Source organism: Arthroderma uncinatum, assembly GCF_011692745.1.
Source record: "Arthroderma uncinatum strain CBS 119779 chromosome Unknown scaffold5, whole genome shotgun sequence".
NCBI lineage: Eukaryota > Fungi > Ascomycota > Eurotiomycetes > Onygenales > Arthrodermataceae > Arthroderma > Arthroderma uncinatum.
In genome coordinates this window covers 889,781-915,314 of record NW_022983867.1, presented here as the reverse complement: position 1 = coordinate 915,314, position 25,534 = coordinate 889,781, and the positions used below count along the sequence as shown (strand labels likewise).

General features: G+C 48.8%; 8 protein-coding genes across 8 annotated transcripts; 3 read left to right on the top strand and 5 right to left on the bottom strand.

The window, feature by feature from the left end:
- Positions 1-386: 386 nt before the first annotated feature.
- On the bottom strand, positions 387-2,544 carry GIQ15_06671 (uncharacterized protein; the record flags this gene model as incomplete). Its single annotated transcript, XM_033554088.1, has 5 exons — positions 387-570; positions 634-1,054; positions 1,126-1,673; positions 1,726-2,123; positions 2,182-2,544. The coding sequence occupies 5 exons, from the start codon at positions 2,542-2,544 to the stop codon at positions 387-389; spliced, it is 1,914 nt and encodes a 637-aa protein (XP_033403603.1).
- Positions 2,545-5,894: 3,350 nt separating this feature from the next.
- GIQ15_06670 (ubiquitin-conjugating enzyme E2) lies at positions 5,895-6,746 on the top strand (the record flags this gene model as incomplete). Its single annotated transcript, XM_033554087.1, has 3 exons — positions 5,895-5,960; positions 6,028-6,154; positions 6,247-6,746. The coding sequence occupies 3 exons, from the start codon at positions 5,895-5,897 to the stop codon at positions 6,744-6,746; spliced, it is 693 nt and encodes a 230-aa protein (XP_033403602.1).
- A 2,149-nt stretch (positions 6,747-8,895) lies between these two features.
- On the top strand, positions 8,896-9,876 carry GIQ15_06669 (FBL4; the record flags this gene model as incomplete). Its single annotated transcript, XM_033554086.1, has 3 exons — positions 8,896-9,057; positions 9,152-9,222; positions 9,282-9,876. 3 exons carry the CDS (start codon positions 8,896-8,898, stop codon positions 9,874-9,876), a joined length of 828 nt encoding a protein of 275 aa, XP_033403601.1.
- A 959-nt stretch (positions 9,877-10,835) lies between these two features.
- On the bottom strand, positions 10,836-14,155 carry GIQ15_06668 (uncharacterized protein; the record flags this gene model as incomplete). Its single annotated transcript, XM_033554085.1, has 9 exons — positions 10,836-11,642; positions 11,710-11,881; positions 12,069-12,357; positions 12,415-12,497; positions 12,583-12,695; positions 13,010-13,049; positions 13,091-13,743; positions 13,806-13,987; positions 14,104-14,155. The coding sequence occupies 9 exons, from the start codon at positions 14,153-14,155 to the stop codon at positions 10,836-10,838; spliced, it is 2,391 nt and encodes a 796-aa protein (XP_033403600.1).
- A 441-nt stretch (positions 14,156-14,596) lies between these two features.
- Positions 14,597-17,588, top strand: GIQ15_06667 (DUF1620 domain-containing protein; the record flags this gene model as incomplete). The annotated part of the gene is made up of 2 exons (XM_033554084.1): positions 14,597-17,470; positions 17,547-17,588. The coding sequence occupies 2 exons, from the start codon at positions 14,597-14,599 to the stop codon at positions 17,586-17,588; spliced, it is 2,916 nt and encodes a 971-aa protein (XP_033403599.1).
- Positions 17,589-18,086: 498 nt separating this feature from the next.
- On the bottom strand, positions 18,087-19,199 carry GIQ15_06666 (uncharacterized protein; the record flags this gene model as incomplete). Its single annotated transcript, XM_033554083.1, has 2 exons — positions 18,087-18,421; positions 18,488-19,199. 2 exons carry the CDS (start codon positions 19,197-19,199, stop codon positions 18,087-18,089), a joined length of 1,047 nt encoding a protein of 348 aa, XP_033403598.1.
- A 664-nt stretch (positions 19,200-19,863) lies between these two features.
- On the bottom strand, positions 19,864-21,404 carry GIQ15_06665 (CRAL/TRIO domain-containing protein; the record flags this gene model as incomplete). Its single annotated transcript, XM_033554082.1, has 3 exons — positions 19,864-20,892; positions 20,943-21,084; positions 21,169-21,404. 3 exons carry the CDS (start codon positions 21,402-21,404, stop codon positions 19,864-19,866), a joined length of 1,407 nt encoding a protein of 468 aa, XP_033403597.1.
- Positions 21,405-22,003: 599 nt separating this feature from the next.
- On the bottom strand, positions 22,004-24,756 carry GIQ15_06664 (nuclease domain-containing protein 1; the record flags this gene model as incomplete). Its single annotated transcript, XM_033554081.1, has 2 exons — positions 22,004-24,505; positions 24,616-24,756. 2 exons carry the CDS (start codon positions 24,754-24,756, stop codon positions 22,004-22,006), a joined length of 2,643 nt encoding a protein of 880 aa, XP_033403596.1.
- Between the last annotated feature and the right edge of the window lie 778 nt (positions 24,757-25,534).

The window sequence follows — 25,534 nt, the reverse complement described above, 5'->3', positions numbered from 1 at the left end:
GTAAGAAATACCAGTATTTTACCTAAATTTGACCATTGAAGCCTGCCTTGACTCATCCATTCATCAAGAAGATTAACTTCAGGCAGCAACCTCGTATTATGTATGTGATATCCAAATCATCTCTTGTGAAACCCTACCCCAAACATCAGAACCAGACACAGTCCTTCCTCCTGCTCTCCTCCTTTCTTCTTTCCGTTCGTCTTTACAAACAGCAACTCAATATGGAAAACTATTATCCGTTTAATGAAGTGGCACAGTTATGTGTTATCAGATTAGATTCTATATTTTACTATCCAGAGCTATCAAAGCAACAGCGATAGTGAGAACAGGGGGGATGGTACGTCAAGCTATATACACCGTACATAATAACCGAACTCCATCGGTATTTAGCAGCCCTCGGGGAGTTTGTTGCTGCCAGTTCGCGTGGTAGCATCGTATTTAGCATCAACACCAAGGCCACGCTTGGCGAATGCCTTCCAGAGCTCGCACTTGTTAGAGCCGTTGGTGAGGTTCTTGTCGGCATCGATGATAGCATCACGAGCCTGGACGAAGTTGGGGTCGCAAGGTTGGCTAGAGAAACGTTAGTATTTAAGTCTTGGGAATAAGGAAAAGATTAAATAGGGAGTAACTAACATGGCCATTCCATCTAGGACCAGCTTCATGGCGAGGTTGCGGCCGTCAGTTGGGACACCGTTCTTCAAGTTTGGTAGAATCCTGCCGATGTCTCCCTTGCCGTGCTTGTCGATGAGGTTCCAGAGGACCTCGTACAGCATCGTTGCCCAGATCGTGCCGATGGCGTGGACAGAAGTCAACCCATCAACATTCACATACATAAATGTGTTGGTTTGAAGGTTGGTCGAATATGGCTGCTTACGGATACCACCTGGTCGGTTTGATGCCCATTCTCCCATGGTATAGTCGGTAGAGTGAGTGTCACGAGCCTTTAGGCGGATGGCAGTTGCGAAGAAGTCACTCCAGCCCTCACCCATACCACCAGCTTCAAGAGTGGACAAACAACGGGTGTTGGAGGGGCCACCAGTAAGACGGTTGGAGACTATCGAGCACAGTCATGTTAGTGTTCGTTTTTCTAATGAGGTTGTCGTAGAATAAGGGGTAAACACTCACCACCATGGGTATACTCGTGAATAACGATGCCGGCTTCAAAACAGCCATCACGCTCAGGAGTGGAAGCATTCCAGGTGTACATTCTCATACGGCCAGGTTGGCCATCTGGGGGAGTAGCAAAGTTGGCGTTGTTCACACCAGAGCCATCCTGGGCATTAAGGATTGTAAAGTCATTGCCTACACCACCCTTGTTGTAGTTATTGAACTGGAAGTTTCCTGCCTTCTCGTTGAAACCAAGGATATAGAGAAGATCATGGTAGACATTGCTGGTGTAGAACAACTGGGTAATAGCAGCATCCTTGTAGGAAGATGGGGGAGTCATGGCCAAGCTGTATGGGTATTTGAAGATAAAGAGTGGGTTCTTAGGGCGGTAGTTGTTTTCATAGTCTCTGCCGCCAGTTGGGTTATCCTGTGCGATAGCGTTGTTGCCACGAGTAGTTGGGTACCAGCCAGTGCCGTCAATGTGCCAGTTGCGAGAACGGGTCTTAAACCAAGGGTCGAAGATAGAAGTGCGGTTTCCCTCGGTTGGATCATTGATACCCCAAGGACTATATTCCAGTTAGCTTCTATTCCCATGATGGTCGTGAATCAATAACATACTAGACTTGATAATCAGCGGCCGCAACGTAATCAATGACATTGTGGACTTCCTCGTTCTTCTTAGCATCAACGTATGTGAGGAGCCAGTTGTCACCGATGTCGGTTTCGACCTTCCAGGCAAGGGCAAGGCCGTTGTCCTTCTTGACGTAGACAAGCTTGGCCTTGGGGTCAGAGAGAGCTCCAGTGGTGCCCTCAAGCTTGAAGTTCTCCTTGCCTTCAAGGGGGGTGGCCTTGACGCTACCAGCCTTGGCTGTGACAGGGAGGTTCAAGGTTTTGATAGCACCAGTCAGGGCGTTGACCGGGTCAGAGAAATCGCGTTTAACCATTGGGTCGGCCTTGGGAATCTCTCTATCGTAAAAGGAGTTTCCGAATGAGAAGACTTTACCGTCACGGCCAATCTGATAACCATTTATTAGCCAAATACCCTGTATAATATGTATATATGCCGTCACTTACGTTGACGTTGAAGTCGGTGTTATCAATATCAATTCCATGGGCAGTCTGACGGAAGTGGACATGGCTAATGCCACTGTCGCCGGTATAGTGATCATCAACAACGCGGAAGGTGGCCTTTGGAAGGGTCTTCTTCACCAAGTTGGTGGCTGTGGAAACATAGTCGCCGCCCTCGACGCTGGAGACGGTGAAGCTGTTCTGAGCCTGATCAACAACGGCATCACTCTTGGTGTATTTGGCGGTCTGTGGGAGGCGGAAGGAAGTGATATCAATAGTGCGGCGGCTGATGCCAGCGTTGGTATGGGCAGGGTGGCCGAGCACATTCAAGGGAAGAGCCAGCAGCCCAGCGAGTAAAAGACCATGCATGATGGTTGAGAGGGGGGGTTTCTGCCTCACTGGTGATAAAAGGAGGGGATGAGGAATCAAGGGAAGCTGCTGCTGCTTCTAAATCTCTTCATGGAGAGATTTGACAGGACTTATATAGAGTGCTCACTCCCCCTGCTTGTCCTAAAATAAGTACTCCGTAGCAGTAATCACTTGGAGTACTAGGTCTCCTAGGCCTATACAAGGGCCATGAAGTATAATTGTCCAAATCTATCCCTTTCCGCAAGTTTCCCCAGTGCCCAGCACTGTGCGTGGAGCAGATAGCCAGAGACTCCCCTGCGCATCTCAGGTCCTAGGTCGTGGCAAGCCTCATGCTGCATCGTTAGACTGAGTGCTTGATTGCCGGCTTCATGGCCAACTTGGCAGCCCCCGCGGATGGGGAAATAGCGGGTATCACACATAGTCCAGCGAGATAGGGCATCCGGTGGGTTTTTTCTTATCATTTTTTTCTTATTTTTTTCCCGCTCAAGCCAGACTAACGGCTTAGGAAGGGAAAAGAACTTCCAGTGCGAGGGTATCAAATGCCTGGACAGGATCTCAAGGCCTAGCCTTTGCCCAAGGTAGGTATATGTTCAGGGGAGTCGAACGTGCGATGGAGAGGTGATGGAGATGGACGTTAGGGTCGATGGCCCTGCTGGCGTTCGTGCTGGCCGGGGATATCGACTTACAGGGGAAATCCATGCTTCCGGGCCTCGATACGAGCGGCGAGACACGAGAGGAAGGTTCCATGCCACTTCTAGAACTCCAATCACGCCTTTGCGATTTATATCTTCTCGCGACGGGATCTCGTTCCAGTCTATCATTCTCCTGGGGTCGTGAAAGTCCCAAATCCTAACACGCGAGCTATACATGGCCTCCAGCACGGCGCCAGTGGTCGTCTATCAGTTTCAAAGCAAACCGGCCAGGATACCATGCAAACCAGCGCCGGCGTCTAAAAGATAAAAAGCGGGCAGTTCTCCTAGCGCCTGGTTGTCATATTCGCTGCTAATTAGTGACCATCCTGCAAGTTCCTGCCGAGGGCGTGAAGCTAGTTGAGCTTGGTTGAACCCTGCTCCGATCTCGAGTATGTAACGTGGCGACCGTTGCAATGGATAGAGAGGCCGATATCATCCTTAAAGTCCGGGAGGGAATATATTGCCCGCCCTCCGACTCGGAAAATTGTTAGACTTGCCTGGCTCCGGAGTTAGGCCATGGTTATGGGCATGGGAGGCGGCGGCCCAAGGGCTATCTCTCCCTTCTCGCTATACGTGTTGGCAGATATTTTTTATATGCATAGTACGTGCATTATCGCCTCGGCCTCGGGCAAGGGCCGTTTCTGGGGGATGATTCCGTGATATGAGGCTATCCGCATATAACCATACCTGCTGTAATGCAGAAGCGAGCAATATATGGGGTATGGGGTATACATCTGGGGCCTGAACCATGAGGGCAAGCGTCTCTCCGACTTCTCCGGCCAAACTCTGCATGTGCAGATAGACTATATGTTCTATTTCAAGCGTCGGCGATCAACAGAGGAAACATGCTAAATCAGACGCTGGAGAATTAAATATGCTGGTACCACGGGGGATTTTCCAGGCACCGCCAGCTAGGGATCGCACGTTCTTTTGCACATCTCCCTCGCTTCGTATAAGAAGTTTAACCATCGTTCCGGTCCACCGGCGGCCAAGGCCTCTCTCCAGGGTTAGCTGTGCTGTCCTGCTATCAATGTACGATGTTTCAGGGGCATATATATACTTAATATAACGCGATGCGAGGGCTAGTGGCAAGCAGCAGGTGACACTGCATTATACCTACCCTTGGCCTTCCTTCAGCCATCTATTACACTGACCCTGGCATCAGGTATAGACCTCGTGATCACTCGTGGAAGGTAGTGAATTTAGGAGATTAGCCGAGGGAAAGTTGTAAGGCAGTATATCTATGATAGATACACTACACTATATCTTCTGATCAGAGATTGCATCTCGTATCGAAGCCCATGGAACGGTGCCAAACGCCCCATGCCAGTTTAAGCTCGCAAGTAAGGATCTTGTTCTAGACGAAGCCTCGATACGAGCACGATGATTATACGCATGCCATTTGACTTTGGCTTCCTATATAAATTCTGAAAAAAGAGGCAGTTCACGGTGGCCCTCCCGCTGTTTCTCGACCAGCTGATCTAGTTATTGAGCTGTAGGTTTGGTGATGGTGGAGAAGAGTTACATGAGTTCCTTAACGACGGCAGGGTTATTCCACTTGGCAAGCATTCGATATTTCCCCAGCTCCTGCAAGTATAGGCGGCTGGAACGGTGGCCGTCGATTGTCCAGTCTCCTGGCGACCTTTTCCCTGGAAGATACATCTCGCTGCTCAACAGAGAGGCGTAGTGATGCTCTATCCTTTCCCGTCTCTGAACCCTCATAATCACCCCGAAATTGCACCGTGCCAGGATATGACCGTTGTCCTTGCCCGTCTGTCAGAGTCCAGGCCGCGGGGGCCATGGAAAGGGATTGGCAGTGTAGTTCTGACGCCATGGCAGCTCGTCCATTTGAGCCTGTACTCGTTCAGTGGCTCGTTATCGAGCGGCAGCAGGCCCTGAATCGTGGCCTTCCCATTCCCACAGCCAGACACGATGCATCTGAGGATGCTAACGTCAGTGGTGGAAGTGTGGCATCGCTTCCCTTGGTGTAGTGCAGGTACGATATCAGACTCCAATCATGGGTGTAGCGCATTATCGTCTCCAGGTAGTACTTTGTACACCGAGCCTGTCAAGAAGTTAGTCAAGGCAACGGAATACTGATTTCATCCAAAGTCCTATCATTCTGTGTATACTGATGGCATAGCCATTCATATCAACGACCAATGACTGTGCTAGACGTGTATGCTGCAAAGACAGATAGACACCCTGATGAATGTTCATACAGATGTTGTCAGCAAGTGTTGACATGTTAAAGGACAGGACTCTCATTCTCAACACACCATCTACCTGTCTTATTCTCTCGTCCTGTCTCTCCTCTTTTGTCTGTCTCCTATGTCTGCTGCAAAACGTCATTGTTCTTGTGTGTTCGGCGATAGGCACCAAAATTGGGGTCATGTGGGTCGCTCGGCCCTTGGAGGCGCCCAACAATATCACGATGTATCTTTTAAGAGCCTTCAAGGGGCAAGGCCGAAGTGATGAACCCTCACGCGCCCAACTTTTAGACGGAATCTTCACCTCTCCTCGCCTTCCGGGGACTCAGCGGCTTTCTCTTCTTTCGTTAATCACCCTGAACAGCCCGGTCCTTCTATCCGAACCAGCCTCGCGATCGCTTATCGGCAAACTTCGAGACCAGAGCCGCCGTCGTCTTTCGTGCTAGTCATGGCCGAACGCATTTTGATGAACGAGTACAAGGCGTTGGTGAAGGAGAAATGGCTAAACATCGAGGTGGGTTGATTTCCCTTGCTCTCATCTTACGATAGTTGCTGATTACCGTGTCTTATTTTAATAACAGTTAAACAACGATGACATCTTCAACTGGAACATCGCTTTGATCGTCCTGAACCCGGACTCGCTCTACCACGGCGGCTACTTTAAAGGGAAAATCACCTTCCCTCATAACTATCCCTATTCACCACCGCGTAAGGGTTCCCGCTGCTGCCTGGCCTCCGATATCCACGATTCATGAGCAAGGGTTATAACGAGTCATGAAACACAACTAACACCTGTACAGAATTCAGATTCACTCCTTCTCTCTGGCACCCCAACATCTACGACAACGGCTACGTGTGCATCTCCATTCTACACAAACCTGGCGAGGACGAAATGTCCGGTGAACTCGCCTCTGAACGCTGGTCGCCCGCCCAACGAGTTGAATCCGTCTTGATCTCGATCATCTCCCTTCTCGATGACGCCGAAGTCAGCTCGCCAGCTAACGTCGAGGCCGGTGTGCAGCTCCGTAGTAACCCCGGAGCATACAAGAAGCGTGTAAAGTCGGAAGTCGAGAGGTCGATGAAAGATATTCCAGAAGGATATGAAATGCCTACTTCTCATGAAGCCACGATCGCACGCCCCACCAAGCCCGTTGAGCGAGACGAGGACTTCTGGGTCGACAGCGGGGACGAGGACTCCTTTGAGGATATGTTTGGTGGCAGTGACTCAGAGTGCGAGGGTGATTTTACGCTTGACGACCAGGACACCGGAAGTGAACCCGAGACTACTGAATCATCGTGATGACAAGCTGTTATGGAGTGAGAACGTCTTACTCGCAGTGCTCGACATCTTTTCCCTCCCCATTCTCATCTTCGGTTCCATTTCTTTCGATTGCCTTTCTCGTTGCCTGGTGCATCGGCTATAAGGGTCATGGGTGCAACATATGGCATTTTCTTAACATTTAGCAAGCGGAGTTTATGGCCGGCGTTATTTTCAAGATGGCAGGGAGTGGCTAGATTTTTTCAATTTTCCTTGTCCTCTTCGTTCATAGCAAATCTAGAGCGTACACAAATCAATCTTACTTTCTTCTCTCATTATGCTATTATAGTATTGTTTATGAGAACTGGAATCTGTAAGAAGGAGGTACCGGGTGACAGATTAGTCCGTCGTCAGTTTCCATGCCCTAATTAACTTAACTCACGTCCCAAGTAAATGTCCTAGCGTTCTCATTTTGTGAGGTCAAACTGAGAATGTCATGATGTTGAAACGGATGAATTTGTACGATGAGCAGAGGGTATGTCCCCTGAACTGTTCGAGCTTGAGGAAATTCAGTCGTTGTAACTCTCTTCTTCCTAATGCTTCTTGCGACCCCGTAAGGACCGACGATATTTCATAAATACTCTTCTTAGAGATACCGTGGAACACCCAATACGAGCAACACGTTATACTGTTGTACATTATTAGTCACACCCATCCTGGGATCCGAAAGAGGAACATTCTGTTGCAGCAAGATCACGACTCCACCTGATGACACTAAAATCCAGTTGATGAGTCAGTCCGTCTAGACCAGAAAGGCTCCTTGTTCGCAGGGTATTGAAGATGCAATCGACCAAATATCTTAAACCATAATAGTCGAGATCTCGAGGTTTATCTACACACAAAGTTTCCAGCTCAAGCTAATGCATTTCCCTCTTCGGTGGAAATGCTAAGTAAATAGCACTGGTTACCTTACAGAAGGACAAGTGCGTAACATAGAGATTCTCAATATTTCTCCAACTAGATTGCGTGGCGTTAACAGCTCGTCCGATAAGTTAATGAAGCACTAAGACGAGACCCAGCCATCGACGAGTTTAGAGGCATTCGATGTCCTCAAGGTCGAGAAGATAAATGTAGATCGTTATCGATGCTCCACTTTTATTTACTCCAAAAATAATAAGCTTTTCAGGCACAACCTAAAATAAGCACCGACCACCAAACCTCTTCAGCTATTAAATTTGCTGAGGTGGAATAACTTTGGTCTGGCCCTCTGGAGGGAGTAGACGGGTAGTTTGGGCTATTCTATACAGCGTGTTTGCATTAATTTCTTTATTTGAATATCTTTGATGAGCTAGTTTCACAATATTAAACATATGGTAAATTATCTAATTAAAGAGACGGTACCTTAAGTACCAGGTTCAAATAAAGCTATCTCAAATAGGCTGGTACCTGAAAGCTACCAGCTCTCTAAAAAGGTACGGGGTAGAGTGCCGGAAGATAATCTCTTTCTCTAATAGCTAGCAAGCCTGAAAGTAGAGGCAAACTGGCACTGTGCTGCCAACTGCTATGCATTCTTGCGTGGAGAAGAGGTTGCGGGGTAAAGTGATTGACTTACTGCCCACTATCCAAACCTAATAATATGCGGCTCCATAGTTTGTGAATAATTCTTAGGTATGGAATGGAACGTGCCAAATTGAAAAAGCTATGGCTACACTATTTAACTGTAGAAAGCTATATATTGAGTACCTAGGTAGGAAAAGAGACGAGCATGGATCGAGTGCATGATGTATGACTAATGCATTACATGATATTCTACATGTTATATTTACGTCATATGATGTTTACTTAATTACTAAGCATAAAATTTCCTAATATGGGAAAGTCTGGCGTATTAATAGCATGACTAATGATGTTACATATCAATACTGAAAATACCATATCACACCCAATAGAACTATGTATTTATGTATATTAGTGTATATGTCATACCCCCAAGCCACCATCATGTGATCGCATCATCGCGCGTGGCGGCTCAAACGGAACAAGCTAGATATATCTATCTCCTCCTCTCAAACATACGTCAGTTACGCCATCAACACTCTACGCAGCTTCAACACCACGAAACAGCGACGGAGCTTTATCTAAAGTCGTTTATCGGTGATATCTTTCTGCTGAAGTTATAACGCACGGCAAAATGCCGTCGACTATTCGATACACAGAGGCCCCCCAACGGGATTCTATGGATGCCCAGCAGTATCCTCAGGCCCCTCCATCGTACCAGGATGCCTCTGGCCCTTCCGTTGGCGTGTACGGAACCCAGAGAACCGAAGACGATAATGTTCCTGATGACTTCAAGGTGAGTTACATCTGCAGCGAAGTTCCGAGAGTTGTTCGGTTATGATGTTGCCTAACTTGATAGCAACGCCCTTACTAACTGGTTTTACGTACAGTTCGGAGGTTCTGTCGCGGAAGCAACTCTGCCTATCCGCATGCAGTTCGTTCGCAAAGTCTACTCCATTCTGTAAGTTGCATCCCAACCAGCTCGATACTAAAATAGGAGCTTACCTTCTTCCAACTTAGAACCGTCCAGCTCATCCTTACCACCGGCCTGAGTTCCGTATCATTCTTCAACACTGGCTACAAACATTGGATACAGTCGCAGCCTTGGCTGATGATCGGTTCGCTCATCGGAGCCATCGTCTTTATGCTGCTCACCTACTGGAAACGCAAAAGCTATCCCACCAACCTTCTATTCCTCAGTGGCTTTACGCTCCTTGAGGGATATGCCGTCAGCGTCATCACTTCATTTTATGACTCCAAGATCGTCATGCAGGCGCTTGTGATAACCATGGGCTTGTTTATTGGCTTGACTTTGTTCGCCTGCCAGACCAAATACGATTTCACCGGATGGATGCCATATCTCTTTGGCGCACTCTGGTTCATGGTTATTTTCGGCTTCGTGGCAGCTTTCTTCCCTATGGGTAAGACTATGGATCTGGTATATGGAGGTGTAGGCGCTTTGATATTTAGCGGCTATATCCTGGTTGATACCCAGCTGGTGATGCGACACTACCATGTCGAAGAGGAGATTGCCGCTGCTATCTCCCTCTACCTAGACATTATCAACTTGTTCTTGTCTATCTTGAGAATCCTCAACAGCCAGAGCAACAACTAAGGGGTCAGACTTGAAGGGTACGACGGAGGAGAGTAAAGCACAGTTGTCTTTGCGTCCGATTTTTCTTTTTGCGGAGCTTGGTTTTCCTATATATTTTTTCTAATAGTTATTAGCGCTCTGTATTTGTTCTTAATTCCATGTATATCACTAGCTTATATTAACTGATCCCCAATCACTACATACCGTCCATAATCTGTAGCCATAATAATATCGTAGCTTCTACCTAGGTACGTAGTAAAAGCGTAATAACTAAGCACAATCTTTCAAATTGGTATTGATTGATACTACTAGGTGTGAATTCGTCGTATATATCACACGTCTCTGTACATCAACAAGTCGGCCGTGCAATATACCACACGAGATCAAGGCGAGGGAGCCGTCGCTGAGTCCAGAAAGCACTGAAAAACCAAAAAAAAAAAAACTCCATTGGAGGCAAAGGATAACTATCCAAATGGGGGATATAGTTATGTATAGAAAGAGAAGATAAATCACGCTCAAGTACAATATGAGTGGTTTGTGGGAACAGTAAGGAGAGAAGAAAGAACAAACTGAATTGTCACATCGGAGAAAACCACCGACACAGAATGAATGGAAAGGCGCGAGGCTAATACTCCGTATGCAAACTCCAAGCAAAGTAAAAGAAGTATACTCCTCGGAATTTAACCGGGAAATTGTGTAAATATATGCTCTATCCGTCTTAGGACCAAGGGAAACGTCGAATCGTGGGTCAGAGGAACAAATTGTGGATGGTAGTGGTGGTGGTGTTAATACAACAGGGTCACACCGTAAGCCTATATTCCACCTATCAAATGTTGGCTGAAATAAGAGTGCCGCAGGTGACCGTAGTAGGCGAAATTGCGATAATTAGAAGATCATATGTGCTGCAGCGTTGTATCCAGGAAAAAATAGGTAAGGTTGATAAAAATGACTGGTCGATGATCGATGATAAGCTCAGTCGCCTATCCTTTAACGTCTGATGCCAGGAAGAATGTGTTTGTGACTAGGCACACGACCATGACCACAACTCCGTAGACAGCAAGCGCCAAACTTAGTTTTCGGAGAAGACCTCGACGCCATTGTTTTGTAGATCGCGACATGAAGGTAGAATAGGACCGTCCAAGAAGGCTTTGTCCGGCAGCCGCGTTGCTAGAAACCGAATCTACTTCGTCAGCTATTTCATCTGCTGCCAGTTCATCGTCTTCTTTCATTAGGCGTTGGTGCGCCGCAGATTCAGGAGATGAAATCTTGTAGTAGAACAATCCTGGGAGAATGAAACTAATGCTTGTGCTTCCGGTAGCGCCAACATATGCCAGCACTGCTTCGAGTGATGAGACGGTCATGGCAACAATGTAACTCAGAACAATGATCACAGTTGTGATAATCGCGAAACGCATATCACTCATGCCATCGCTTGGAGCATTGTTTCGTGGTAGTAGTGGGTTGCGATTCGGAGAATTGCTTCCAGCAAGAGTCGGTTTCCTGTTTGGTCGCCATTTTAGGACGGCATCTAGGGATGCTCTGCATGGATGTATTTGCAGAGGATAGGAGAACACAACGAGGATGACGATGGCGGCTCGCGCAATTGTAGACGTCAGCGACGGCGCATACATGCCGACAATGTTTCCACCAATAGTATCGCCAAATGACAGGTAGCCAGTGACGCCGACTAGGACATAGGTTGCTGCGGCGCTGCCGATGCTTGCTACGATAACGCTCGTCGTTCTATAGTGGCTGTCATTGGCAATTTCGTTGAGGATCGAGAACATCTATAAACGGCAATGCGCATCAGTAAGCTGTAACTCTGAAAGGAGAAGAGGTCTTCAAAAAACGTACATTTTGATGGCAAGTATATGCAAAGACGATCACCGGGAATACACTCAAGGCGGAGATTAGGCCCTGCCATTCAATTATGCGGATAGGGCCACGGTCCGCCATGGTATCTCCCTTGATAAAATGGGCAACCACCAGGATGACAAGGTATCCGATCGAGATCAATGCGACAATACTAGTGTATTTCAACGAGTCTAGTCTTCGTAGAAATGACAGCGGAATAACAATCAACCTAAGAGAATCCATATCGGTCAGTGAAACCAGGTACTCATACCTGCGCGCGGGGGGGATCTCACATGAAAGCCGTAACCCAAAAATGGCGGTCGTATAAGAAATCAACTCCGGAAGTACCTCCTACGAACCCTTCGATGACTCCAGGCATCAAATCTCCAATAATGATTAGATAGCTGACACCGACACCGAAACATTTAATCGAAATTGCTGCATCGAATATCACTGCCGCATTCGGATATGTGATTTGAGAGAGGGCAAAAAACGAAGACGAGCCTCTCTCCAGATATCGTGCACATCTCGTCTGCAAGTATAGGCCGAATGCCGACGTCAGGCCAGCCCATAGAACAACCGTCACACCCAGAAACATTCCCATGCGCGAGATTGCGTGTGGCATCGCCAGAGCTCCTGCACCAACAACTGTACACCGTATTAGCCGGCATTCCCATAACGCCCTCTCCTTCACGTAGAACTCACTGGTGTTGACCAGGTTGATAACACTGCTTGTCCATCCTGCCTGTCCGACCACTCCAACGTCCTTTTTGCCAGGCCACTGTCGCCTATCTCGCCGTGTTAGCCCCGGTAACCGCAAGCATTGTAAGATACCCGAGAATTTGCCTCCTCGCCGGAAAGGAGCCCATTTACCTGCGACTTCGACCACTTCCTGCAGCGGCAGCAGCACCGCCAGCCCCGGTATCATCGTCCATGGCTGCGTATATGTCGCTCGGTAGAGCCGTCTCGAGTGCAGTATGGGGGTTCTGGGGTCGTTAAAATAGGTTTCAGTTCGAGGATGCGGGTGTCAACCCCAAGACATATCTTTTTATCCGGCGGTGACGGAACACGGAGATGAAAGACGGAGAGGACGGCGTGGGAGAAAATGTCAACGTAAGAGAATGGCCGTTCCAGTCGTTAACCATGCAAGGAGTAACATATGTGTTTTGTTTTGGCCGGGATTGCGATCGAACTATGCTTGGAGTGTTCCCTGCAAAAAAGGCCCCTTTGGCCCCGATAAGGCACACGACCGACGCTTACATAACCGCGGTGTCTTCTGATGCTACAGTTCGCTTCTTACTTTGATATACGCATCTAGAGGAGATATAGGAGGCAAAGGGCTTTACGGAGGGTCAGCCGACATATTAGAGACGTGGTCTACATCTTGGGCGAGGGTTTGCCCCAGCTTCCCGACTGCACCGATGCCAGCAGGCCATCGTCTACCTCGCTCAAGTCGCCTACAGTGTTCCCCGGCCTTCCCAGCGGCCCTTCGTCGTTGAACATGGCTACCCTTCGCACCGACTTGGACACTTCGAGGATGGTTCCGCCCTTGATTTTGATCACGGCGTCGCCGTCGGTCGGGATTCCTAGACTCGACTCGCTGATCTCGTTCTGCTGAACCAGGGCAAGCATCACGGTGGCAACCTGCTCAGGTGTAACCCATTCGCTGTTCTCCTCATCGACCATCCGCAGCTTATCTGGATTGTCGGTCCAGAGCGGCGTTTTGATCAGACCGGGGGCCACGGCAGTGACACGTATTCCGATCTTGTCTAATTTTGATAGTGATCGAACAAACCCGTTGATTGCATGCTTTGATGCCGCATAGATTGGACCGCTAAATGTAGCCACCTGGCCCGCTATGCTAGAGGTGTGAACTATCGATTTCGGAGTTGTGGCGTTTGCAAAGCGAGCTACAGCAAGTTGAGTGGTGCGAATTGGATGGACGATGTTGATATCAACCTGTGCATATCGCGAGCCAGACACTCGATCTCGGCTTTCGGCTGAACCAGGCGGGTTCCAGAAACCAGAGAAGGCCTGTTTGGATCAGAGTCTGTTAACGATAATTAACGTGAACTGGTGGGAGATCGATGGCTTACTGGTTCGAAAACTCCGGCCCCAGGACAGACCACGTCTACGCCTCCAAACTCGGCTTCTGCAACTTCGAACATCCTTTCAAGCTGTGCCCAGTCTGTCACGTCCGTCTTCTGGAAGACAGCTCGAGGCGTCGAGGAAGAGTATTTATCGACCAGCTCTTGTGCCTCTGGCCGCAATGCAAGGTCTGCAAAAACGCAGTTGCAGCCATTCTCTAGAAGTAGCCTGGCAAAGCATAGGTTGATTCCTTTTGCATAGATCAGTATCACGCTCTGGTAGACGGAGTAGCAGCTTTCTACTCACCGGAACCAGAGCCGGTTACAATTGCGGTTTTGCCTTTGACGGATCTATCCATTTTTTCACTCTATTCCCACAGCGAGACTGTGTAAGATCGTAGATATGAAATGCACCGAAGAATACTAGCCGATCTATCTAAGCCCCTCTTATTCGTGCCACAGAAGTACCTACGTAAGCCTCGGTCTCGCGGAGGATAACGAGCTGTCGGGGTGTTTCTCTGAGTAGCTGGATCCTTAGACTGGAATACAGATATATCCATTTATGCAAACACAGCTGAACCTGTTCCTCTTCCTATATCCATACATGTCCATACAATAATGTCTGCTATCCATGGATGGCTGTGTCATGACTAAGACCTGTGCCAAGACTACGTAACTCCTAAGATCAACTCCACGCTTTCTAGCAGCAACATCAGCCAGATACAACGAGCAACCCGGTGCATTCAATTGAACACCTCTACTGCACCACTGTCAAATGCTAGCGGTAAGCCGGTAATACAATGCGGCTTGGAGCAGCATACCTGCTGTGGGCATCAATTGTTCCCGCAGCGTTAGCAATTCTCGCGGACGAGGCTTATCAAATCGACTACCACCATGCACTCCTAGGAACTCCCCGTACAGACACCACCTTCTTCCACCGACCGAGCCCATCCTCGATAGCTTCGCTACTATATACGCACTCGGAGAAGGACATCCTCGGAGCCGTTAACCCGAAAGACGGTTCACTTGTATGGAGACATAATATCTCAGACTACTTCCCCCAGGCATCCGACAATGCCTTTCTCCGAGCAGCGGATGGAGACGAGGCGGTAGTCAGCGCATTCGGGAACGGTGTCTCTTCATGGGGTGCAGCGGACGGGAGGTTTCAGTGGATCCAGCGGTTTTCGGATGGGGAAGTCAGGGACCTTGAGCTGGTTCGCTCGTCTGACGGATTAGAGGGAAACGCGCAGGATGTTTTGGTACTTACAGGAGATAAGAAAGGTGTTGTGAGGCGCTTGGATGGCGGCTTGGGCGATCTAATGTGGGAACATCGAGACGAGAGGTACGTTTTTCATGTTTGGGTGATCATCTACACTACATCTCCAGCGCTGACCCCTCCCGCCTTTAGTGACGATGTTCCATTCCAGCTATCCGTAGCATCCAAGACCGAAGCCTATTATATATCATTACACCCGGTTTCCCGAACAGGATACAAAATCAAAGTCACCACCCTGGATTTGAACAGCGGACGGGCTGGCAAGCTATATACACTGAGCTCCGAGACTGAAGTATCAGGGCCGGAATCGGTTCTATTTGTTGGCGGAAACGCGGCAGCGCCTTTGATTGCTTGGACGGACAAGGGGAATATCGTTCTCAAACTCAACGTACTTGGATCCAATACCGTCGACTCTATAAATGTTGATAATGCGGAGGTTCGCCAAATTCGAATCCATGCATCTCGGAGCTCAAAGAGCCCCGCGCACTTCCTGGTGGAATATCGTACGGAATCGGCTTCTTGGGCTGAAGTCTACCATATCAATCGCGAGTCCATGACCACATCCAAAATCTATAGTCTCCCGGTGGTTCAGGGAAATTCAGTCATGAGCGCTAGCACCAGCACCGGTGACGATAGCCTTTACTTTACACGCATTACTCCCGCAGAGATCAGCATATACTCATCTGTTTCCGATGCGGCCCTAGGGAAGTGGAAACCTAGTGAAATGGCTGCAGGGAACGCCCAGCATGCCACTTCTGAGGTCGTTGTACTAGACTCAGGGGTTTCCGTTCGATTTGCTCGAGTGGAAGAGTCTGGCGATTGGTCTCTGGTTCTAAACGGGCAATATCAATGGAGCAGGCCAGAGTCCCTTACTGATGCAATTGCCTCTGCATGGGCTGATGTGAATGACGGTGTAACCTTGGCCCACGAGCTCGAGGTCGAAGGCCACCAGAGCGTACCAATGGCTTATACCCATAGATTAATCCGACATTTGAAAGACCTACAACAACACCTCCCCGATTGGCTGATGGAAATGCCTATGCGGGTCTTGACCAGCTTCATGCCTAACGATATCAGCGACCTTATCCAGTTTGGCTTTGGGCAACAAGTTATTCTTGCGACTCGGACTGGGCGTGTCGCAATGCTTGACTCGGGACGTCAAGGCAAAGTTATGTGGAATATCAAAGCTGTAGAAAATGATTCTGACTGGGGTGTGAAAGCCATCACAACCCAACAAGGGCTTGCCACCGTCCATGTAGATGATGGCAGCTCTCTTCAGGTGAACGTCACCACCGGCGTGATCACGATGCGTACAGCACCAACGCAGAAAGTTTCATCAATCATGTTTGTCCCAGAAGGCTCATCAGAGGTCAAGGTCGGCGTTGAAGAAAACGGCGTACCCATTGCATCTGCTTACGCCAACGGGATTGACAACTTCCTCGTCACACGCAGCGGTGAGAAGAAAATATTGGGCTGGCACACCGGGAAATCTAAAGCTCCAATGTGGGAATTCACGGTTCCGGAAGGCCAAAAGATCATACATGCCACTGCGCGACCAGCTCATGATCCCGTTGCGTCGATAGGCAAGGTATTGGGCAACCGATCTGTTCTTTACAAATATCTAAACCCGAACCTTGCCCTCGTTACAGCAACCGGTGAATCCAGTGTGGATTTCTACCTCCTTGATGGTGTCTCGGGCCAGATCCTACATACAGCAGGCTATACTGAAGTTGACACCACCCAACCCATCGCCTCGATCATTTCCGAGAACTGGTTCGCCTATTCCTTCTGGTCAGATACTAGCGAAAGGTCGGAGGCAAAGGGCTATCAACTTATAGTTTCGGAGCTATATGAGTCGTCTCTTCCCAATGACCGTGGTATCCTCGGAGATGCGGCGAACTACTCAAGCATCAGCACTAACAACATTGCCCTGCCTCATGTTATATCTCAAGCGTACATGATACCCGAAGCCATTTCCAACATGGCTGTCACCCAAACCCGGCAAGGAATATCAATCAGGCAGCTATTGTGCACCCTCCCAGCTTCGAACAGCATCGTCGGAATTCCACGGCCTGTTCTTGAACCACGTCGTCCAGTTGGACGTGAACCCACTCCACAAGAAGCTGAGGAAGGATTAATGAAGTATAACCCGAACCTAGAATTCGATCCCAGATGGTATCTTACACATTCCCGAGAAGTATTCGGTATTCAGCACATCGAATCCAGCCCCACATTACTTGAGAGCACAACTTTAATATTCTCATACGGTTTTGATATCTTCGGCACCCGTGTTGCCCCAAGTCAACCTTTCGATCTGTTAGGGAAAGGGTTCTCGAAGATCCAGCTTCTACTCACTGTTGTAGCATTAATGGCTGGTGTCAGCGCCCTGGCTCCTTTGGTATGTTTTCAAGAAACATCTCCCCTCCTAGCCTCGTTGATATATAATATACTGACGGACGCGATCAATATTCTAGGCTCGAAGCAAACAAGTAAATCTCCTTTGGAAATCATCTTAGGAAAAAAGGCGTCTTTGATTGGAGGTATATTGAACTACATAATGTTACAAAATCTTATTAATGCCATGACATCTACAACTGTTTAACGTCTGAAATTATTATACTTACCATGTACCACCGAATTTTGCTAATCACTTCCTCGAGCCCCTGGCAGCGAATACGTTAATATTCACCGAGTTGAGAGGGCCTGTTGGCCCACTATGAATTGCAACTCTTCTCCTTTGAACAAGTAGTGTTACAATAGTACATTTATTAGCCGAAACTGTTAAGTATCCCGCTAGACTTGCTAACACCCCAAGTAAATGAAGAGAAAAACGAAAAACGAAGAGGTATAATACAAAGAACTGATGGCTTTGCTTTCGAGCTCCATATAAGTGAAAGCGCTCAGGAAATAGCTGGGACTAATAACCGCAGTGAAGAGCAGGACGAAGAGTCAAAGTAAGCATTAAACATAAATATCTGAATTTCGCACCGCCCATGCCACTCTTACGTGCATGATCATCGCCACCTGTTTTTATTAGCTTCTTCAGCTTTGGCATCTGAAAATTCGCTCCAGGGTACAGGAGCTTCAGCGGCATCGTTATCAAATCGCGTCCCCGTGAATTTACATTCGGCTCCCATCGCAGGAAAGCTTCCTACGCCTTTGAATTGTATTGCCTTGTCGTCAAGGAATTCTATAGTGCCTGAATTCCCATCACCATTGTGGATTTGACCTTCACTTGTTTCGCGGCCTCGCCATTTGAAGTAGAGTTTCATGGCCCCATTATCAAGTGTGCTTTTGATCTTTTTGGGTGGAGGTTCGTCGCTCTCATCGTCCTCATTAGACTCTTCCTCTTATCAATTGAGCAAGTTAGCATTTTGTATACAAGGATGATAGATGGGGGTAGTAAACGACATACCAGAGCTGTCTTCACCCTTCTCCACTTTATCTTGGAAAGCATCCAATGCTTCTTCAGTCGTAGCCAGTAGCATAGTGCCTTCCACTATTCCCAAGTCAAAAGACGCGATAAGGCCGTTAGGATCCAAATCGGAGGTGCTGATAGATATCTCCATATCCTCTGCCTCTTTTGGCCACTCTTCCGTAATGGTAGGGCATTCTATAGCGTAAGTGCCCAAGAATTTCTTCAGAGGGTTTGCAGCAGGTCTCCCCCTCCCCCTTCCAGGTGTGTCCTTGGGTGTTCCATTGGCCTTTGCAGCCGTCTTTGCGGGAGTTTCATCACCTGCATCAACAGGGTTCTTTCTAGGTCGCCCTCGTCCGCGCGTAGGAGTGCCCTGCGCGTCGGCCTTGACCGCAGCTTCACCCACTGGCGTTTTGCGCGGTCTCCCTCTCTTCCCTGGCTGATCTGATGTAGATTGAACGGCGGTCTTGGGTTTAGGTGCTGCTTGTCCGTCCGTCTTTGGCGGCCGTCCTCTTTTCCTTGGTTGGCCCGAGGCATCTAGAACAACAGGCTTGGTCTTGGACTTTGCTACTCCTCCATCCGCTGGCGGACGTCCTCTCTTCCTAGGCTGGCCATCGGGGCCCAAGACGACAGGTTTGGGTGGTACTGGACCGCCTTCTTTTGGAGGTCGACCGCGTTTCCGCACCGGCGCAGCTGCTTCGGAATTGGTCATTGGGCGAAGGCAAGATGGGCAACGAGAATGAGTGCCGTCGAACGCAATTGATATAGAAGAGCTGAAGCTTCAAGAAGGAAACGTAAGGGGGGAATAGGTGGGAAGGTTGGAAATCGCGTTGTATAAAAGGTCAAAATAAAGAGCTGGGCGCTGTGACAAAGCAACGTCCAACCCCCGGCCTAGCGATGTTTCTGATATCAACCTTTCCACCAAGAGCTGAGAGGGCTAAAGAAGAGATGAGAGGAGGTAGTAAGAAGGCATTGTTTTAATTAAATCAATTTTTGGGCAATTGTTATCACAGCCAGAACGAAAAAAGAAAACATCGGTCTCAAATCATCGTGTATGAATTGCTTTTTGGCTATCCCCAGACCCCCTTTTATTTAATTATGGCCGCAGTCGCTATCCTAGCATGGATATCCAGGGAATAGCTGGCGGAGATGTAAAACCGGGGATATTATATATACGATGAAGCCAAATATAGATATAACAAATAATCTGTATACACAACAATTCCATTAAAACGTTAGGATGAGATACAAACAGAAATCTGTATTATGTTTCAAAGCATCGATGTAAAAGCAGGCAGCGGGGGTATTTCTTTAGAAAGGAGATCGTTAGATATAGATTATTTAGCGTCAAGGAAATATCGAGTGGAGAGACGTTTTCATGCAGAGGCAACGGCATTCGCAGCAACAGGGGCGACGTTTTCGCACTGAGACAAGGCAGCCTTCTCCAGATCATTCGATAGCTGTACAGTGGGATCCGGGGATTCACTCTTCGCCTCTTCTATAACTTCTGCATCCTGCTTCTCACTCTGGCTCACATGTAGCGGGAATGTCTTCCTCCTTTCCTCTCCCTTGATGCTGCCCAGGACTTCTATTCTGTCATTATGAACTGTAGCGGGTCCCTTGATGAAGTTGGATTTCCTTGCTTCGGCCCCTTCCGTAGCTTCCCCGCTGGAATTTTCTTTTTCATCTGGCTTATCGGCGTAGGGGCCCACTATCTCACAAGAACCTACAAGGGCTCTCGCAGGCTCGTCCAGGTTTGGCATGTCGCCCCAGTCCCAGTCGAGCTCACCACCGTAGCGTTTCGGGATATCGGCAGGATCCATAAATGATGAGAGAGTCGGTTGTACATCGGCAGCAGAAAGAATGAATATCTTTGATGTTGTGCCAGGATCGAACCAACGCTTTATCCAGCCCCAGACTGTAGGGAAGAATACGGGTGCTCCTATAATCTTTTTTTGCCATGGCAATTTTGCCCGGTCAGTTATGCATTCCATCAGCTTACGAGGAAGGAATTGCATATGACTTACAAATATTCTATCTAGGGTCTCTGGATAATGCGCCGTAGCTAGAGTACTCGCATCCTGCATGTGACCCTTCAAATTCCAAAACTGCTTTAATCCCACTCCAGTTATATCAACAATATTTGTAGTATTAACAATAGGAGACTCCGGGTTCGGCCGGTCCAGACGGGTGCATAACGGTAGGACGAAGCGGACCATGTTCTCGTATAGTGCAAATAGACGGAGCAATCTTGGGGGAACCTTTGAAGAGGCATGGGTGGAGGAAGTAGCAGTGTTAGCTGCAGACGAGGTATAGGCGGTCATATTCTTGTTATTGAGGTGTTTTATCACGTAGACGTAGATGGGGATGCCCCTTCGGTCACGTCGGCCAGTCCATTGGGGGTACTAGAATGACATCAGTAAAGACATACAAAGGGAGAGGATCTATAACTGACCACTCTACGAGCTTGTTCGTACGAATCGACATCAAAGTTCTCGTACAGAGCATCGATGTCGTTCTCCTTTCGCCATTCCTCGGTGGATTGAAACTGGGCCAGGGCACCGTTAACATCGAACCTACGAGCTCGCAGGAAGCGTCTATCCAGGAGAAACGATCAATTAGAACCTCATACACCGTCTACCGAGCAAGTAATAGCGAGTATAGTTATAGGTTGCACGTACAGCAAGGTTGAATCGTCATGACTCGCTTCCCCGCCGTCCTCTGCGGGCGTATATATCTTCCGCGCTTCGCATTCTTTCTTAAACGCATCAAGTGCCTCCGTCTGCACCTCTGACAAGTGGTTCAGATGGCCTGACAGCGGATCAGAGGCCGAAGCGCTGGCTGTCGACTGGTTGGTCTCCAGCTTGTTAAGCTGCGGCGGCTTTGCCTGGTTCGTCGGGGTTTCATCGAGCGACATGGTTGTCTAGCGATCTAGAGAAGTTGAGTCCACACTGAAAAAAGCCACTCTGACAGCGAACAGAGGTCCGAAGGAGCAGAGAAAAGCAGAGCAACAGGACAGACCGCGCAGGTCAAGTATTTAGAAGCAAACCAGCAATACGGACTCGCCAGTCTGCTGATGCCGACGGCTCTTTTTTCGTCCGGAAGCCACGGCTTTGCGCCTTACATAAGGTTGAGGCTGGATCCACGCCGATCTGCTAATTATTCAGTTTCAATAGAGACTGTATATCGGACGGAGCTGCAGGGCGCGGGTCGGAGCCATGGACCAGAGGGATCAGGCTGGCGTGCAGGAATATTGAAAGACCGGCGCCACAGGCGTTTTCCCCGACTTCTTCGGCCAGGTAACATCTACATCTACGATACATGTACTTCTACATCTACGGATACATCTCGAGTACGAGTACGCGGTCAGTTAGATGGAGTTACGAGTAGGGAGTGATTGGAATCGTGATTTCGTTGTTCGCCGGCTATAGATATATGACGGTTGAAAAGAAGTTTTTGTTATCCATCCCAATGAGAAAAAGGAAAAGGAGTTATGAAAAAAGGGGTAGGACATATTTAATCCTCGGTGAGATCTCCATACTCCCACATTCCTCTTCGCTCCTGTTTTGCCTCCTCCTCCAGTTTGCGCAGGTTGGCCAGCGTATCGTTGCACGCGCGTTCCCAGGGCTTCAGTTTACGTGGGACCATAGCCAGGCCTTCACGCACCACTTCAGCATTGATGCTCTGCTCCAAGTTCTGAGAGGCAGAAGCGTCAAGCAGGGTGACATGCAGGATGCCATCGGCGATATGGTCGACATTGGCAACCAGTTCGCGATCGGCAGTCTGTGCCGCCAGGAACTGCATGGCTTCACTAAGATACTCCGGGGAAGTGGGGAACTGGAGGAACGACATGACGGCATCGACGGCCTGTGGCTTTAGTTTCTGCTGGGAGAACTGAGGTGCGAGTGGCCGCAGTCTTGACCATGGGACCTTCTCCGAGTTTCCGTAGTCGATATACACGACATCTGCCTCCTTGGCTTCCCGGTCGTTGCGTCGGATCTTGGCCCGATACCATTCGTTATCCTCGGTAAATCGGGCTGCAACCAGGTCACCAGCCTTGGGGGGTCCATCCAGAGGTTTGTCGTTCGCTTTGTTGATGTGGAATGCTCGGAACGAGTTCATGAGATCTGTGAGGCCGGTTGTGCCAGCTCCGATTTGCTGGAGTTTGAGCTTGCCGCCTTCATCAACGTGTGTGAGCATCACGTCGCGGTAATCTCTTCCTCGTGTTGGGACCTCCGCTGTAGCTCCAGCGCTGGTAGCGGCGGGAGTACCCTCCTCGTCTCCAGCGTCCTGGCTCGGGTCCCAATTATGCCATAGCCCCTTTCTACCTTCTTTGGCCTTTGCCTCGGCGGCAAACAATTCCATTCCATGACCAGACTGTTCAGCAGAGTAGGCGTGGACCGTTGCGAGACCCTCCTCCACGAGGAGCTTTGCGAAATTTTCTCTGTTGACATAAAGGGTTCCGATGAAGCCACCGACCTTATCGATAGTCTCGACATCAATCTCAACGTCACGCTGCATACATCTGCGGTTTGCAAAGTCGTGGGCTTCCTGGCCAAAGGGCTCCGACTTCTCGTTGGCGTTCCTTGCAGACCGGGGAGCACGGATTCCAGAAAGGACAAAGGTGAGCTTAGCATTGTCTCGTGGTATCAAAACTGTAAATCTCGAGCCAGATTTGACAAAGTCAACAACACCGGTAACCTTCTTCTGCCTCTGTAGAACGGAGCATTCCATCTTAGCTTTTTGGACGCTCTCGGAGTAATCCTGGAACTGCTTGGCCTTTGGAGGTTTTGATGACCACATCCCCTTTTCGTCTTTCTGGGCTTTCTCCTCGGCAAGCAGGAGAGAATCGTAGTCTGGAGATCGGTCATCATCATCACGGCGGTGGCGGATGACAGAAGCATATCCAGCTTCGACCATGCTGAGTGCTACATTGGTGTTTCCAACCATAACGGTACCAACCTCACGCTCCTCAAACCCTTCAGAGGCCGGTTTCTTTCCATTGATAGTAACTTTGACATGTTTGCCGATAAGCTTCTTGCGGAGGAATTCCTTCGCATCTGCTCCAAAGGGTGCCTGTTTTGGGTCAGATGGTTTAGGCTGTCTGATGCTGCTCAGGCTTATCTTCTTCTCGGCTCCAGTCTTGCTCCTAAGGAATATCGTGTCTGCATTCAATACTCTGCTGACCACGAGATCAGTATCCGCAGCAGCAGCAGCTTTGGGAGCAACATGGCTTGTAAACAGCCCCTTGCGTCCATCCTTAGCAGATTTCTCGGCTTGTCTGAATGTAGCCATTTCTGCTCCCAGCAAAGTAGAATGATGGTCCGCGCATCTCGCAAGTCCGGCCTCGAGTAAGAATTTGGCGATGTTTCCAACAGGGTGTAAAACGGTACCCACGAGCTGATTCTGAGGCGTGAGCCCAAGTAATGTAACCTTCACCTTTCTCTGCAGCAACCGCATTTCAACGAACATCTGTGCCTGGTCTCCATAGGGCTCTCCGGCCTGTTCTGACCCATCTGAAGGGTTTACTCGCTTAGTAGCCGGTGCACGAATGCCAGCCGCAACGACCAGTGTTTGGACGTGTTTCTTTGGAGAGATGAGCAGACGGATGAGGAATCTGTCTCCGCTCAACACCTTTTCCACGACTGAATCAATCTGAGTTCCCTTCAGGCTTCCAAGTAGCTCTTGTGGATCCTTCACCTCGTATGACATATCGATGTTGTCCTCGCCTGCCCATACACCTTTCGATTCCGATTTGGCACGAGACTCGAGCTCTCTCAGGTTGTTCAGTAGGGTCACTGCATCCTCGGTTTCGTCTCTCCTCCCCGCGTCTTCTCGAACCTTGGCCCAGCCCTCGGAAACACAGAGCTCTGGTAGCTCCTTGCCCTCGCTGTTTGGGATCTTGACGATGCCATACTCCCGTTTGGCACCGGTGGGGATAGCGTACAGCACCTGGAACTGTACTACTTTGCCGACGAGAAGCTCACGGAGGAATTCTCGAGATTGGAACGCAAACGGCTAGTGAACACATTATCGAATAAGCAAGCAGATTTAGATATAGAGGGGTAGTAAACCAGGTGTAACAAAGTGGACAGTAGCAAAGACAAAGCCCTGGGATGTTAACTCACCTCGTCTCCTTCTCTCTTCAATCTTGGAGCAGAGACATAGGCCAGGCTCAAGATGCGTTCCTGGGTTGGGTTCGAGACATGCACCAGCACCACTGTGTCTCCGGACAAAACGCTTTTAACACGGGCTTCCAAAAGAGGCATTGTGGCGTGTGCGGGGAGCGAGATAAGGGAGAACAGGGAGAATAGGAGCTGATGGATGGTTTGTAAAAGGGGCACCAGGTACAGACACAATGTACTTGGGAGATTGTGAATGAAGTGAAAGGAAGTAAAGTGGTTGGGCCTACGTGGACTCAATATTGAAACCAAAGTGACCACGTTTTTGGTGATTTGTGTGTTTGGCCTCTTGATGTTTTAGAGTGCAGGGGTAAATCCGGGGTTGAAAACCAAAACATCGCATGCCCATAACACCTGCCAACTTCATTTACAGCATATACCAGTATCACTGCGAGGTGACTGTCGTATTCACAGAAGCTAGATGATGATACCAGTAGCAGCTCTACCATTCTATTGATGGATATTCACCATCCTGTCATGGTGCAGTATATCCCATCTATGAGCTATATACCCATAAAAAGGTCAAGAATGCATAGCTAACAGTTGATAGATAACAGTCATTCCTATGCTCCAGGGCTCATTGATTTCTAAGAAACAGGATGCCATCAGTCATATCATCCATCCCATCAGTACGAACGATATTCAAAGAGCCAAGCACCGGCCAAACAGGGATACCATGCTCTAGCTATGCTTTACGGAGTAGATACCGTGAATAAATCTCCGGAGCTTCCGTTTTGATCGAACTATAAACGAAGACTACATCAGACGGACGGAATACAAGTTACACGGGCCGCCGGTGACATTCGGGCGTTACCAGCCTCGCGATAGCTGATTGCTAGAATCCAGTCAGGCGTGTTGCTATTTT